General features: G+C 46.2%; 1 protein-coding gene across 1 annotated transcript in view; it reads left to right on the plus strand.

The window, feature by feature from the left end:
- Positions 1–14,305, plus strand: part of NRF1 (nuclear respiratory factor 1) — a 156,135-nt gene extending 141,830 nt beyond the window's left edge. Inside the window, exons 10-11 of the mRNA XM_017875098.1 lie at positions 818–874; positions 12,234–14,305. Of these exons, the coding sequence (XP_017730587.1) occupies positions 818–874; positions 12,234–12,397 (221 nt within the window). The 3' untranslated portion in view covers positions 12,398–14,305. The remainder of the gene's footprint in view (positions 1–817; positions 875–12,233) is intronic.
- Positions 14,306–16,746: the final 2,441 nt, after the last annotated feature.

Here is a 16,746-nt window from a genome sequence, read left to right on the forward strand (position 1 = left end):
ATGTGAACACTTGAGCCAAGAGTGTGCAAACGAATTGTGCATTGTGTGGACAATGCTGCTGGGCGTGGAACGCTGGGCTGCCAACACTTTCCATTTCCAGCAACTCCTGGGACCAAGGACAGGGCCTTTAATCTTGCTTCTTCCATTTGTCTGTGTCTAGTAGCTACTGCACAGTTGCTTTGACTCCTGGAGAAAGCCCATGTAAAATAACAACACTACTTCAAATTTAGACCGTGTCTTTTTTCTCAAGAACTTAAGTCATGTAAGCATGATGTTATTTATCCTCATAGTGGTCCTAAGATACAGAAGTGGCCTGTTGGTTTTGCAAATGTGAATATAGTCAACTCTTACTTGTTACCTACAGATTATCTGTCATGCAGATTACTCGTGACACATTTTAAATCCTTGGGCAATTTCTCTGAGCGAGCCAGTATAAGCCTGGACCATCTCCTCCGCCCCCGACCCAGCTGCTGGGTACTTAGGGAATACAAATTAGTTTTCATATTAGCTTAAAGAAGACATAATTAGGAAGGTAAGTGCTACAAGAAAATTACATCACAAATTCCAATGGCGAGGGGGAAATATGAGGGAAATTACCCCCTCTCCCTTCAGCTGAACTAAAATCTGGTGGTCTAAGTGCACATTAGCACTTGGTGCTGGCATGCTTGCCGAAGGCTTTCCTCACGGGTGGAAGGAGCGAGGCTGTGCACCCTGCACCGGATGTGCATGGGAAGCTGCAGCGCCGCAGCGGGGCTGGTGGCCCATCTTGCCCGGTGCTTTTTTTTTTTTTTTTTTAACAGTTCTGTGTTATTGTCAGGCCTCTTTATGGCAGATCGTGCAGGTCGCAAGTGGATCCTGACTGACAAAGCCACAGGTGGGTTCATCTTTGGGGAAAGAAGGAAGCAGCTAGAGGATAGATTCACTGTGAGGCTGTCATTCCAGGCGCTGCTTCCTACATGGATGGTGGGATTCCTCTTCTGTGCAGTCCCCTCACTCGGTCACCTGATCGTTTTAGTAACCATTGATTATTGGATTTTTCTAGTGTTAAATGTTTCCTTTGCATTGATTAGCTGGAATTCTTTTTTTTTTTAAGAGACAGGGTCTTACTACATTGCCCAGACTGGAGTGCAGTGGCTGTTCCCAGACACGATGATGGCGCACTACAGCTTCGAACTCCTGGCCTCAAGTGATCCTCCCACCTCTAGTTGGGATTCTTTATTTATAAAGAACTTGTCCCCATTAACAATTTGGCTATGCTAAGTACAGTTCAGACAGGAAAAGCAGGAGAGAAATTTGATGAAGTTTATTGGGATAGATTTCTCTCCATCTGACTCTAAAGCCCCATTACTGTCTATTTCCACTTACTGATCTGCTTTTTTCAGGTGTCTCACTGCCCAGAGCAAATGTAATTCTGCCCTTTATGTGCTCTTAAAAGTTTTAGTTTTCTGTGGCTTTTCCTAAATGGTGCTCTACAGATTATGCTGAGTGAGGGGATGAAAAGTCACGAGCACATCTTTGGAAGCTTCCTTGCCTCAGTGTATCCCTGCTCAGATAGAAGAGGCAGGGGCTGGATGACAGGCACACGGGAGTTCGCTGTATTCCTCCCTCTCCTGGTACCTATTTGACATTTTCCATCATAAAAAGTTTGAAAAAAAAAAGAAAAAGTTTGAAAATAATAACAGAAAAATAAACAAATCTCCCTTCCTAACTCTGAGTAACTCCTGATTGGACCTGCTGTTCATTTCTGCACCTGACTGTTGCAGGCTCCCGGTGACCTTCTTCTTCTTCTCTTTGTCATCTGGGTTCCACTTTCCATTTTAAAATATTGGTGCACTCTGCATCTCTATCCTCTGGCACACACACCTCAACCTGAGTGTTGTTCCCACCCTTCTTCCTAGTGATTTCTTCTGGGAATTTACTGGGTACCCCTTGCCCTTCTCTGTAGTCAGATCAGATGTCCTCCAGAGCAGGGGTCCCCAACCCCTGGCACCACAGGAAGTGGGTGCAGGTGAGCGAGCATCACCACCTGAGCTCCACCTGTCAGATCGGCAGCGGCATCAGATCCTCATAGGAGCACGAACCCTATTGTGAATTGATGATCTGAGGTGAAACAGTTTCATCCCCAAACCATCTCCTTCAAACCCCCCATCCATGGAAATATTGTCTTCCACGAAACTAGTCCGTGGTGCCAAAAATGCTCAGGACCGCTGCTCCAGAGCACATGCATATTCCACAAGCTCTAGCAGAATGCTTTCTCTCCTGCCGTCTTCAGTTTAAAGCCTTCTTGGCAGGGTCAACAGGCCTTGCAGTTAGCTTGTTCATCCCCACATTGGGAGCTCAATTTTCAAGATAATAAACCATGGTGGTTCTGAATACTGAAACACAGAACCCTGATTTCATAATGCTCCTGGGCATCTCTAGTAATTTCAAAAGGCAATCATGATATTATATCTCCAAAATAGGTTTTGAGATATATTTACTAATAAAGTAAAAATGAATTCAGTTTTAATATTTGGCCTGTGGGATGCGGGGCATGAAAAGCTTCCTGGTGGTCTGCAAAATCAGGCAAAAGATAGAGTGACCCGGTCTCAACCAGAGTCACTCCTTTGAATGTTATTCCAGAAAGCAGTTTCTCTGAGTCTTGAGATGGTCCAGCAAGACAGATGAAAACACTGGGTGCTGAAAAGCACCCTGTGCACCAAGGCACCTGTGAGGCTGCTCTTGGCTTCATGAGAATATTCCTTATTTGCCAGATGTAAGACATATTTTAATCCATAAATCCTCCAAATGTACCCAAAAGCCTTGGACTTAGGAAACGCGGAAAAGGGAAATTAAATGTCCCAGAAGGAGCTAATAGAACAGAAACAGAACCACTGGGAAAGAAATGCTTTTTCTCTTCCCCGCTTGCCCTACTATCATGAGGTTACTTGGACCTCCATTTTGTTTGATATTGACGTTCTCTTCATGACCTTCCTCTTCTTGCCCTACATATGTCCTCTTTCCTTCTAGTCCTTGGTATTCTCAGCCTAACTGATGTCTGCCTGCTAGACGAGCTTCTTGACTGATTTCCTGTTATCTTCTTCCACTTCTATACTGGCACATACCATGCCTGTTTTTCTTCATATAGTGGCTTTCCTTAGACGTCAGCCACTGATGTAAATATTTTTCCAGGCCTGTAAATGGAAGATTTTTAAAGGACTTCCTTCCTGCCTGTCACCCCTAGAAACACCTATAGATACCCTTGCTGGCTCCTTAAAAACTCAAGCAATATAATCTGTAATTTCATTTCTTACTCATGTATTCCCTCCTTTCTAATCATGGTCCCGGTTCCCATTTGGGCCAGTATTTCCTCGATGTACATAGTTAGCGTTCATGTTCATAAACTAAAGAAGACATTACATAATGTAAATTTTCCTTTGGGTTTTAAGAATTACTTCTCTTCCACCAACTGTCATGTTTATTATTTGTTTAGCTCTCTCTTTTTCTCTGAACAGCCATCAATATTTTTCTACCAACTAAAGATATTTCCATGACCAACTTGGAAGGCCTTCGGGCTGAAAGATTCAGTTACAGCAAACAACAATTCCCAAAGGTTTCCCAGACTGTGAGGGCAAATGAAAGGCCCATTCTTCCTCAGGCTGTCTGTCCTGCTCTATCTTGTCGTGGGGTGAGGGGAGGAGGGCCTGCTATGGTGCTGGATAACTTCGACAGCCCTGCAGTCCTGTGCTCTGCTAGGCTAAAGCCTGTTAGTTTCTAGAGGACTTCAGAAACGTATCAGGGTGATGACATCACATCATACTGCCCTGATCGTATTTTTCACATTCTTAATATTGAGGAGTGGTTTCGCCTGGTTGCTTATTGACAAATGCACTCGATTAGCAAGTGCTTCATCTACGTCATGTGCAGTGCCAGTTCTGACCACCGCTGTGTTTCAGAAGGGAAGCCGCCTGCCAGTCCATCTGCCCTGATTTCATGGCTTTTATCTTTAATCTTTACATCTTTGAAGGCCTTTGGCGAATGATGTGCTTCCTGGCAGGAGAAAATCACTGCTGAAAGGAGACCTGTGTTGTCTCTGTTTTTCTTTCTGTTTCCCGAGAGCTTTAGTCTAACATCTGTGACCCCAGCCAGACTTCATCAAACTTCGTACTCAGAGTCATCTTTCAAAAGCAGTGGCGTTTATTATATACCTACTATGTGCCAAGCACTGTAATAGATTTTAATGTGTCATCCCATCTAGTTCAGCAGCCCTGTAAGATGAGTGATCACCATTTTACATATGAGGAAACAGGCTCATAAGCCATTGAACAGCAGAACCAAGATTCAGATATAGGTCTTTCTGACTGCGAAGCCTTTAATGGAAACAAACAGCCTACTTTTTCTCACATAAAATGCACCTGATCTACAGCACCATGAGAATGTGGTTGTGGAGAAAATTCGACTTCATTCTGGATCACAGTAAAAGGCGTTAAAGCTTTTCAGTCTGTGGAGGGTTCTGAAAATCATGAAGAGTATGATCAATGATTCATTTTTATATCATATTCAATTATTGAGCACCTACTGTGTTCAAGTTGCTCAGCATTAAAAGACAGTCCTCGGCTGGGCGCAGTGGCTCACGCCTATAATCCCAGCACTTTGGGAGGCCAAGGCAGGTGAATCACCAGGTCAGGAGTTCGAGACCAGCCTGACCAACATGGTGAAACCCCACCTCTACTAAAATACAAAATTAGCCAGGCATGGTGGTGCACAGCTGTAATCCCAGCTACTCAGGAGGCTGAGGCAGGAGAATCTCTTGAACCTGGGAAGCAGAGGTTGCAGTGAGTTGAGATCATGCCACTGCACTCCAGCCTGGGCAACAGAGCAAGACTCCGTCTCAAAAAAAAAAAAAAAAAAAACCAGTCCTGCCAACAATGCAAGCATGCAGATTTATAAAAAGAAAAGCAGCAACTCCTTGGGAACAGGTCAGCACATACCTGGGCCAAATGAATACTGGCGGCAATAAAGTCACAGGAGGGAGAAACCAAGTAGGCTGTCCCCTCAGAGGCAACCCCATGAACCATGTGGAAACTGCCAGAAGAACTGGCCTGAGACTGGCAGGGCCTAATTCCAGACAGAGGGACCTGCCTGAGGAAGTTCACATGGCATCCAGGGGACACATGTGATTGTAATGAGGGGGTAGAGTACAGTGCTTGCGGGAAAGGCTACGTAATCTCCTTCAACTATTAGCTATTTGGACTTTATTTTCCTGATCGGAGAAAGCAAAGTAATTTTTTTATGGGATTGCTTTTGCCAAACAATATTTTAAGATGTTAACCATGATATATATACTTATTCATCCAATAATACTGAATACTGAAAGAAGTTAGCCTTGGGAAAAATAAATTCCCTCAAATAAAATAAATAAATTCCAATTCCACATATACATGCACATATGTGTATGTGTGTAAATTCCATTACAAATAGCCAAGTGATGAAACTCATTGCCCCAGGAGAGTGCTGGAAGAGAGTAGATTGGCTCATGAATGATAAATCCAGAGTGTGCAAGGCTGTGACCCTAACCTTTAAAGCAAGTCTCATTGGCGCCCATGGTCTACCACAGTGCTCCCCTGGTGCCACCATCAGAGACCACTGTAAAACCTCATGGCCCCTTGTTTTGCAGCGTGCAAGGCCAGGCTTATGAGTAGATGTCATAATCTGCCACCCATGTAATGTGATTTCAGAGGCATCACTTTGTATGGAAGTTTTAAAAGATCCCTCTGGCAAGTGCTAAAGTAGGGTGATTACAAAGGAAGGCAAGAGATGGTAGTGTTTATCCAGGGAGGCAGGAGGAAAAGTGTTGAATTTGGGGTCTGTATTTGAAGGGAGAGAATCAGCTGGTGGGTTGAATGTGAGGTCAAGGATGACTTCAGAGCTTTTGGCCTGAGCAACTAGAAGAATGTTATTGCATTTGGGAAGAGTGGAGACTTGGGAAAAGCATGTTTCCCCATTTTGGCTCAAGAATGATATTCATTAAAAAAAAAAAAAAAATAGAGCCATGTCAGCCCTGATTGTCCTTGACAGGGAAATGTGGTCCTGCAGCCAGTTCTTCCAGAGATTTGGGTTTGACTGCTGTTTGATGAGGAAATCTTTGTGTTGGCACCTGAACTTTCCGAGTCCGACCTTTGACCTTTTTTCCATTTTGACCAATTCTATAAACTTTACTATGAAGCTTGAGAAGAAAACAGCAGGGGCCCAAAGAGGACAGTCCTCTCCCTTCTGGGTCCTTCCTGGCCCTGGTGTTAAGTGTTAAGGACATTCTAATATATGGAAAAACTCCCAAATCAAACGCCTGGGCCCCTGACTTTACCATCAACTCAGTCGTTTGGGGAACAAAATCAGCCCTCCTTTGATCTGTGTTGAGGGTTTTTTTTTTTTTTTTTTGAGACAGAGTCTCACTCTGTCACCCAGGCTGGAGTGCAGTGGCACGATCTCGGCTCACTGCAAGCTCTGCCCCCCGGGTTCCCGCCATTCTCCTGCCTCAGCCTCCTGAGTAGCTGGGGCTACAGGCGCCCGACACCTCGCCCGGCTAGTTTTTCTTTTGTATTTTTTAGTAGAGACGGGGTTTCACCGTGTTAGCCAGGATGGTCTCGATCTCCTGACCTCGTGATCCGCCCGTCTCGGCCTCCCAAAGTGCTGGGATTACAGGCTTGAGCCACTGCGCCCGGCCGAGGGTTTTTTTTTTTAATAAAATTTTTATGTTTACTTTTGAGTTCAAAAAAAAAAGACGGGTTGTATTTACTAAACTGAGTGAACTCTAAGGTTGTGTGTAGCTCTGAAATACTAAAATCTTCAGGATGTTAGAAGTATGTGCCTTTATGATGAGCCCCGTGGTTCTGGCTCTGACTCGTGAAAGGGAAGGAGCCCTGCCCTGTGACTTCTCGAGGGTCTCAGCAGAAGTCAAGTGACATGCAGCGGGGGTGAGAGGGCTTGGAAAGGGGCTGTACTGAGGCCAAGGGTCTCAATACCAGGACTCTACAGGGGCCCTGTGAGAAAGAAAAAGGAGTGCTTCCACCCCTTAAAGTAGAACACGAAGGGCTTCCTGTTGCTTAATCAATCGAAATGACCCAGAATACAAGCTTGGATTAACATGCGCCTCTAGATTAGGGCTAATCAGGGGCAGGCTGAGCAGATGCGGGGACAGTCCCAGCCTGATTACTGTACCTCAGCATTTAATCATCTCTCTTCCAAGGGCAGCTGCCCGACTTAGTGCACGCTGGGCTTCCAGGCCTCCAGCCCCTCCCCCTTTCCCTTGCCAGGGACATGAAGGCTGCTAGGTCAGAGACACTGAGGCGATTTAATCTAATCCCATGTCAAAATGGCTGTGTGAGAGAGAGAGAGGTCTTAAAATCCCTACAGTGGGATGGTCATGCATTTATTTAAGGTGGCAGTAGACAGAAACTATGTAGAAAATAGCGGAATTGGGGTTCCAAGGCATGCAAGTTTATGAAATGACTCCCATTATGGCCTCCCTCTCTTGGGCTTCTAAGGTGTGTGGCTGTCCTCACCAGTTACTCATCCCTGGGAGCTTTGGGTAGGGACCATTTCCTCACCCAGGTGTGGCCAAATGTGCTTCTTCCCTGTCTGGGGTGGAGTACAGAAGATGGAATCTTTCAAAACCAGCTTTATTTGGATGAGTCTTGAATGTAGTTTTTTTTTTTTTTTTTGAGACGGAGTCTCGCTCTGTCTCCCAGGCTGGAGTGCAGTGGCCGGATCTCAGCTCACTGCAAGCTCCGCCTCCCGGGTTCACACCATTCTCCTGCCTCAGCCTCCTGAGTAGCTGGGACTACAGGCGCCCGCCACCTCGCCCGGCTAGTTTTTTGTATTTTTTAGTGGAGACCGGGTTTCACCGTATTAGCCAGGATGGTCTCGATCTCCTGACCTCGTGATCCGCCCGTCTTGGCCTCCCAAAGTGCTGGGATTATAGGCTTGAGCCACTGCGCCCGGCCGAATGTAGTATTTTTTAAGTTGCTTTTTTTCTTGGCTGGAAGCTCTTGTTCCAAAACAGCCTCATCACCCTAAGGCTCACCCACCTTAATCACGCAGTCCCTAGAAGGGACACATGTTAAATCTTAGAAGCCAGGTTTCATTCATGGTAGTAGAAAACATTCCAGCACCTGCTGACTGCTAGCCACTCAAAGATGGAGACTTAATCCCTCCCTTAAGGAATCTACAGTCTCCTCGGGGACAAGACATGCAAGCAGTGAGGATGAATGAGGCCACTGCCTCCAAGGAGCCTGTACAGAGAGCCGAGGAGGAGCATCGGAGAAGAGGACCCAAGATGGGGAGGAGAGAGGCTGGGGCTAGCTCTCGGAGGAAGGGGAGGAGCCCCCTCCAGGCAGAAGGCATGGAGGTGTGTGCTTGGAGAACCTCAATCAAGTAGTTCATCTGGCTGGCGTGTGAAGTGAGTGGGGATTAGTGGATAACCAGGCTTAACTGAACAACAGTGGCCGACGTGAAGAGTTTAAATACCTGCAAAGGGGTTTGGACTTGATATCCCGTGAGCCACCAGAAACCACTGAAGAACTGTGAAGGAGAACAGCAAGATCAGGTCAGATATTCAGAAGATCATTCTGATGATGGCAGTATCAGCCAATAGATAGATTTTTACATTAGAACCTTGCTTCATTTTATTCTGGGGACAATCTTCCGTGATACTATAAAAACTATTTCACCAACTGGGCATGGGCCCACATCACAGGAAACCCAAACACATCACAGCCAGGGTGAAAGAAATTCAACTTTGACAATTCTTTTAGTTTCTGTTCACACCAGCCCTAACCCAGATGGTTGCTCAGTTAGAAAAGATCTCCCTGCACACTGTAGTCACTGTGTTTGCACAGCAGGGGACTGGTTCCCCAAGCCTGGAGCTTTTGGAACTGAATGGAGCCCAGAGGCAAGAGCAGTGAAATGAAGCTGACCTTTGCTTCTGGTTTTGCTTGCTACTTGCCAGCACGTGGGTTCCCTGGAGGAGTACACAGGTGTCTTGGCTTTGCCACTGGGCATTTTGGGTGATTTCGTTAACTTTGCCTGTTTGACCAGAGGAGAGCATGATCATGATACACTGGGAGGAGGCAGGGGACTAACGAGGTTGTACGGTCTTCACATATATATACTCAGGCCCATGCCTTGAATCTAGACGCTGGGGAGAGGGCCCAGCTGCACACTGGTTGAGGCCAGCAGTACATGGCCCTTGAGGCTATGCTGATAGCAACTTGTGGCGCACTTTATACTTCATACTGTGAGGAACATGAAATAAGACAGAGCCAGGCCTGATCTTGAAAGAACCCTCTGTCAAGTGGGAAGGCCTGTTGCAGACATGCATCAACTGGCCCAGCTGGCTTATCCATGGCTGTCCCTGGGCCTCCTGAGAATCCAGAGGAGGCTGCTCCAGCATTGAAGAGGCTGGGATGGGGCAGGTTCCACAAGGAGGGAAAACTGACCCCAGTGTAAAGGGAAGAAGTGGGGGGTAAGTCTATCTCATGAATAACCTGAGCAAAGGCCCAAAAGAGTGTGGCTGATAGATTGGGGGAACTGAGAGTAGTCTGGGGGTGGGGGGCACCTAGAGCACAGGGCACCTGTGAGAGAGTGAGGGAGATGAGACTGGAAAGATGGACCAGGGCAAATCATGAGAGGCCTTGAAGACCATGCTAAATCATTTGAGCTTTATTATAAGCTTTGGAAACCTTTTTAAAACCATGGAATTTAAATGTTTGAGATGAGGGGAGTAACACATTATGGAAAGATAATTTGGCTGGTTGTGGTGGCTCATGCCTGCAATCCTAGCACTTTGGAAAGCTGAGGCAGGAGGATCACTTGAGCTCAGGAGTTTGAGACCAACCTGGGCAACATAGTGAGACCTTGTCACTATTTTAAAAAATTTTTTTAAATAATAATAAAGATAATTTGAGTGACTGGGAAGGGGTGAACTGAAAGAGGGACTGATTAAAGATAGTTAAGAGCCATTTGCAAAGGTTTAATTGAAAGAAATTGAAGCCCACAGTTTTGTAGGCCAAGGCCTGGCCCTTCAGCCTGCTTTCCCCCATGCCCATGTGCACATGGAGGCTGGTCTCTCTTCTCCTCTCAGGCCTGCATTGCAAGTGTGGGGGCGACTGGCCACGTCTTCCATTTGTGTGAGGGCACACCAGAGGAGCCAGGGTTTCTAGTGATCTGTCACCCGAACAGCAAGTCTCACTTCATGAAGTCTCATTGCATCGTCGAATGCTTACCCCTTATCCCTAAACTGGCAGAACTTGCTCCTAGAAAACAGTTACATACAATTTAACATTGGAAAAGAAAATCTTATATTTGATTTTTTGCATTAGAAAATATTTTGACAAGCCTTTTTTAAATTAATTTTATCTTCATCAAAGTAGCCTATGATTTAAATGTCAAAAAGAACTAAAAGGGGCCTCTCTGGGTCAGTTTTTCAATACAGTGGGTGAACCTCAGAGGCCCCACTGAGCAAAGGTCTTTAGGTCTAGATGTTGGGGTTGGTCTAATCAATTAAATTCAAACTTCCCACTCATTCTCATTTTTGGCCTCATCTCTTTCTGCAGTAGCTAGGCCTCTATGTCCTGAGCCCTGTGTAAGCATAGGAGTTGCCCCTTCCACTTCTCTGATAAATTAGAACCATTTCACATTTGCTTTGCATCTTCCAAAAAATGCTGACATCCCTCATTTATATCCTTTTTTCCTCATTCACTGTAATTGTAGTTTCAGAAGGAAGAGAGATTGATGTATAGATTAGTTACTGCTTTACTTACTGGGAATCCTTTTTTTTAATATATTAAGTTATCAGCTTTCCCTTTTTAGGCCGGACTACCTTTATGGAGGTTATGTGCTTCTTCCTTTAAGCCATCCTTTCTACTCTGAAATAATAGTGATATTAGGGAGTAGATGGGGTCTTTTTTTTTTTTTAAGTTGACACCAAAATGTGTTTTGCATTTTACTGGTGTGTGAAATCTAACACTCAGGAAACAAGTGACCTAGGCTTTAAAAATAAATAAATTAATAAATACGCTTGACTATGAAGGAAGGCACATAGATGAAGCAGTGGCCAGAAGATAGGATAGGAGAGGGACAAGTTTTTTTCTTTTCAGGCTGAGAGAGACTTGAGCATAGGCAGAAAGAGGGTTGAAAAAGGCAGTGTAGCCAAATATCAAAGTAAAGTAATGGTGGCCTTTTCTGAGAGGGAGAAGACAGGCTGGGGACATTTCACACCTGACAGGCCTGTACTTCCCAGATGCGGAGGCAGGCAGGGCCCTCTCATGGCAAGCTGGGGAGGCCCTACCCTAAGGCATGTTTCCACAATTCCTCCAAACTTTTCTTTCCTGATAAGTCTGTTTTTAAAAAATTAAAATGGCCAGGCTTGGTGGTTCGCGCCTATAATCCCAGCTATTCAGGAGGCCAAGATGGGAGGATCGCTTGAGGCCACGAGTTCAAGACCAGCCTGGGCAACATAGCAAGACTCCATCTCAAAAAAAAAAATTATATTAGCCAGGCATGGTGGCACATGCCTGTGGTTCCAGCTACTCAGGAGACCGAGGTGAGATGATCACTTGAATCCAGGAGTTCGAGGCTGCAGTGACCTGTGGTCACGCCACTGTCCTCCAGCCTAGGCTACAGAGCCAGACCCTGTCTCTTTAAAAAATAAAAATAAAAAATAAAAGTTAAAATGGAAAAAAGTTGATTTCATAGAAGTAGAGAGTAGAATAATAGTTACCAGAGTCTGGGGAATGGTTGGGGACGGGGGCAGGAGAGGTTGGCCAGCAGGTGCAAAGGAAGAATAAAAGTTCTGGTGTTCAGTTACACAGTAGGGTGACTGTAGTGAGTAACAATGAGGTCTATATTTCAAGACAGCTAGATTTTGAATGTTGTCACCACAATGAAAGATAAATCTTTAAAGAGATTAATATGGTAATTATCTCGATTTGATTATTCTACAATGTATACATGCATTGAAACATCACATTGTACCCCATAAACATGAATAGTTATTATATATCAATTATAAATCTTAAAAATTAATGAAAAAAATTTTAATGGGTAGGAAAGAGATGTCTTTGTGCCTGGGCCATGGGTATGTGATCACTTGGGGTTGGTGACCACAATACCTCAAATGCTGGGTGCCCCCGTTGAGCCAGCATCCGGGAACTTGAGCCCGAGCCCCACTAACGGTCTTCTCTTTGTCTCTCCAGGCCTGGTCCAGATCCCTGTGAGCATGTACCAGACTGTGGTGACCAGCCTCGCCCAGGGCAACGGACCAGTGCAGGTGGCCATGGCTCCTGTGACCACCAGGATATCAGACAGCGCAGTCACCATGGACGGCCAAGCTGTGGAGGTGGTGACATTGGAACAGTGACATACAGCCATATTATGGCATCGTTTTCTAGTCTACTTCAAAATTTTTTACACGTTTGCAGAGGTGCAATCAAATGGAATTAAGTCTCTCGACTTTGGAAGAAAAGTTTTGTTAACCTTTTTTTTTTTAAAAGGAAGAAAGGCAGCGGATTTTGGAATTGCATTTTTTAAAGCACCACTCTTGATTTTCTGGGATTGGTGGAGTAAGAAACTGCGTTGTCAATTTCACTGTCCCAAAAAAGTCAAATTGTGGCAGGACTTCTTTCTGCGGAAATGTGTGTGTATACTTATGTGTGTGTATGTGTGAGTGTGAATATATGTATATGTGTACATATGGACATACACATTTACATATATATAAAGTATATATATACATATATATATATGTATGAAACCTGCATGGAATTATCTGTATGAAATCAAGGTGAGCTGTGGAAACAATAATCCACCCAGTTTAGTGGGTGGTAGGTACGTGGCCAGACACAGTCACCCAGTTTTTTGTTCATACCAGGGTCATGCGTTGAGCTACTGACAAACTCAGGCAGAGGTGACCATGCCCTTCACCAAAGCTGCCTCCCAGTGGCCACACAGAACTCTCCCTGCTGGACTCACCTGAGGAAAGAGGCTCCAGCATGGGGTGGGTCAGAGATGTGTTTGCAAGGTCCAGGGGCTGCGTGGTCTGCCAGCTGAGACGCTCCTCGGGCTGGCCCAGGTGCTGACCTTGCCACAGGCAGATGAATGTCTCGAAAGCTCCCGGGCCTCAGCCTCCCATCTCCTCTCCTTCCCAGGAATCCTTCTTGATCTCATGACTATTAAAATGTTGCTCTGGTTTTAAGGTCAGTCCTGAATTGCTCGTATATATGAACTGAAGGTAACAGAAGTATTAGGGGTTTGAGGAGTGCGTGCGTGTAAGTGTGCTTGTGTGTGTGCGTGCATGGTAGGGGAGAGGATGGGAAGGGGGCTGGAGGGGTTGGAAGGGAAAGGAAGGAAAGGAAAATCTTCCTAGACCAGGATACACCTGTGGGAGCAGTTTTCTCTAGCTGTCTGTAGCTTCACAGAGGAGGCGCTGGAACGAACAGGAAGGGACACCTGGTCTGCGGCCACAGCACCCTGAACGCCCACGATCTCGTGTGATCTTGGAAGCTAAGCTTGGTTGGGCCTGGTCGGTACACGGAAGGGAAGAAGGGACACCTGGCCACAGAAAACGGCTGAGGGTGTTTGCTGTGTTCCTGGGTCAGGCCCTGCTTCAGAAGGGACTCCTGGAGGCCCGTATTCCTGGATGCAGCCTGGTGGCCCAGGCTGGGAGCAGCTTGCCTCTTCGGAGGTGTTGACTGACTGGGTGTTCTTGATAACCGTTAACTCTGTCTTTCTCAGCTGCAAGCCCTGAGTCTCCCGTGGCTGAATTCACCTGACTTTTCGACAGGTCAAATCTCTGCTCCTTGAGTACAGGAACAGCTCCTCCTCCCTCCTCCCAGCTCTCCCCATGTGTGTGATCGTGTATTTAATGTGTTTTTTTAATGCGACATTAAAAGATTCTCCATGTCTTGCTCAACCTTTGAGAGAAGTTTCAGATTCTTGTATTTGCTTGTTTTATATAAAACTATCTAATGTTCTTTATATGTTCTTTTCTGTACGTAATGGGGGGAGGGGAGGGAAATTTACATATAAATAATCCTAGTTCTACAATTTGTTATTTTTTTAATTATTATTTTTTATCGTCATTGTGAAGTTGTCCAGGGACTTTAAAGTCCATGTTCCTTTGTGGTGAAATAACCTCCAAATAGTTTGAGAAGTTGCCAAGACGAAGAAAAAAGCAAAACCCCAGTAGCAGAGCATGGATTCTGTGTTGTTTCCCCTTCTGTCTTTGACTGCCTCATTCAATAAATAGTTCAAAATGTGGCAACAGGAAGTGGAATTGTTCATCTCTATAGGAGCACTTGGCTTCTTAGGCAAAAGGAACTCCATCTTGGGGCAGCTTGTTCTGCTTTCTAAAATGTAGTCCTACTTGAGATCAGTGGTCTCCGACCTATGCCGCTCCGACGCTGAGGACCTCCGTAAAGAAGACACTGAAGATTGCCCAGAGCCCCTGCGAGCCTCATCACCAGACCAGCTCTATTTCATACATTTCATATATAACTTGTTTTCTTACACTGATGTTCTGGGAGAAAAATCTAATTTAAAAAATCCTAGGCTAGGCGTGGTGGCTCACACCTGTAATCCCAGCACTTTGTGAGGTCAAGGTGAGTGGATCACTTAAGGTCAGGAGTTCCAGACCAGCCTGGCCAACATGGTGAAACCTTGTCTCTACTAAAAATACAAAAATTAGCTGGGCATGGTGGCAGGCGCCTGTAATCCAAGCTACTCAGGAGGCTGAGGCAGGAGAATCGCTTGAACCCAGGAGGCGGAGGTTGCAGTGAGCCGAGATTGCACCACTGCACTCCAGCCTGGGCAACAGAGCGAGATTCCATCTCAAAAAAAAGAAAAAAAAAATGAGGGTAAGTGATGGTGCCTCTCAATCTTGGGAATCACTATTAAAGTGAATTGTCTTTCTCCAAGCACAAGCCTCAAGCCATGAATTGTTCCCCTGCATCCTCACTCCCTGGTTTCTCACACAGCTTACTCTCTTAACGTGGCATCTGTCACCTCTCCAGCTGTCCTCCTGCCCCATCCTTAGGACCTTCCTAGACCCCAGTGGCCTGCACCTCCATCCTTGTGCATACCCTAGCCTCAGCCTGGAATGACCTGCTGCCACCCCCACCACCCCTTTCTTTATATTGTTGGGTGTCTTGGCCGCTTTCCTGGTGATCATGATTAGAATGCTTGGATGGGAAGGCCAAGAAGCCTTTTCCTTGATGTCTGATAATGGTTCGGTGAAGCCAACTGCCTACCTTTCCCCCTTCTTCTTGCACAAATGGCATACCCTCGCCTGTTTTTCACCAGAGAGAATGGACTAGAAAAAGGATTGAATGCAGCCTAATCAACCACACATCCGTGCTGTTGACTACCATGAACTAGCTGGGTTGTCTAGAATCCCTGCTGACCAAGGGCCTCTCCAGAGGCACCTTCTAGCTGCTGTTTGCCTGGCAAGCCTCAGATGCTGCCTTTGCCACAGGCATGTATTGACAACTGGTTTTGGTGGGGCCGATGGAGACCTTCCCTTCCATTCCTGCCTAAGTCACCAACAGGAGCTGCTAACTCCACTGTCTACAGGGACCAGGGAGGTCAAATCAATGAGGGAAGCCGAAGCAATTCCCGTGGGAGAGGAGGGAGTGATGGGGACAGGCAGAGTGGACAGCATCTATCTAAATGGGGCAGCCTGTCCTAGGTGCTGAAGATGGACCCTAATGCCCCATCTTCAAAATTGTCCAGAGAATCTGGGGAATCCAGATTTTTGTATGAAATGTGATTGCAACAAATAAAAAATGTACATACTCTGCAGGCAAAATAAAACACGTGTAGACCAGACCTGACCTGAGGGTCAGTTGCGTTTAACTCCGTGAATGCCTGTCATGTGCCAGATGAATGAAGCGTGGTAGTGGCCTGTGAGACACAAGGAGAGAGGAGGAGACCTCTACATAAACCAAGCGCTGCAGTCCAAGGTGATGAGGCGCCATCTGGACAGAGCACTAGTGCAGAATGAGCTCTGTTACCACGTTTGAGCCCCTTAAAGGTCCTCTGTTAAGTAGTTTATCATCTAGGCTCCACACGAGGATCTGGTGCTCACAAAAACCAGGAGACTGGTCTAAGAATTACTGGCTTTAAGTCTTGCATCTGAGAAGGCCCACTGGTGATACAGGTGACTACTGGCATTATGCGAACTTGAAAAAATTAGCTGAGGAGAATCAGAAGGGCAGAGCAGAGGAGGGGTTCCTTGCCCTGGGCCTCACTCAGGCCCAAGCAAGGCTCTCTCCCACTCTCAGTAATGCCTCCGAAGCTTGAGCTCTGGGCATGGCAGGGTCGTACCAGGTTCATGGTGTTTCCTTTTGGTGTCAGCACCAAAACTCATCAGGGAGGAAACTGGAGCTTCATTATTTGGAGCAGAAGCTACGTGGGGTGAGGGAGTAGAGCCCATGTTTTCCCTCTCACTGCACCTCAGCGGGCTGGCGGCACCTAGGTCATCACCACTGGGGCTTCAGATGCCCCATCCCTGCACTCCCACCCGGTCTCTGCTGTTTACTCCTGGAGGCAGCTCTTGGAGATCACTCAGGATGCTGGCGGCAGCATGGAGGAAGAGGTACAATAGAGAGGGGAGGCGGGGCTCCGCGACTGGGCTCCGACTGAAAGCACTTCAGCGTGGGTTTCCTCTTAGTCCCCAAGCCCCTCTGAATTTTAATTTCTCCCTCCTGAAAA

Source organism: Rhinopithecus bieti, unplaced genomic scaffold (genome assembly GCF_001698545.2).
Source record: "Rhinopithecus bieti isolate Rb0 unplaced genomic scaffold, ASM169854v2 scaffold_8783, whole genome shotgun sequence".
NCBI lineage: Eukaryota > Metazoa > Chordata > Mammalia > Primates > Cercopithecidae > Rhinopithecus > Rhinopithecus bieti.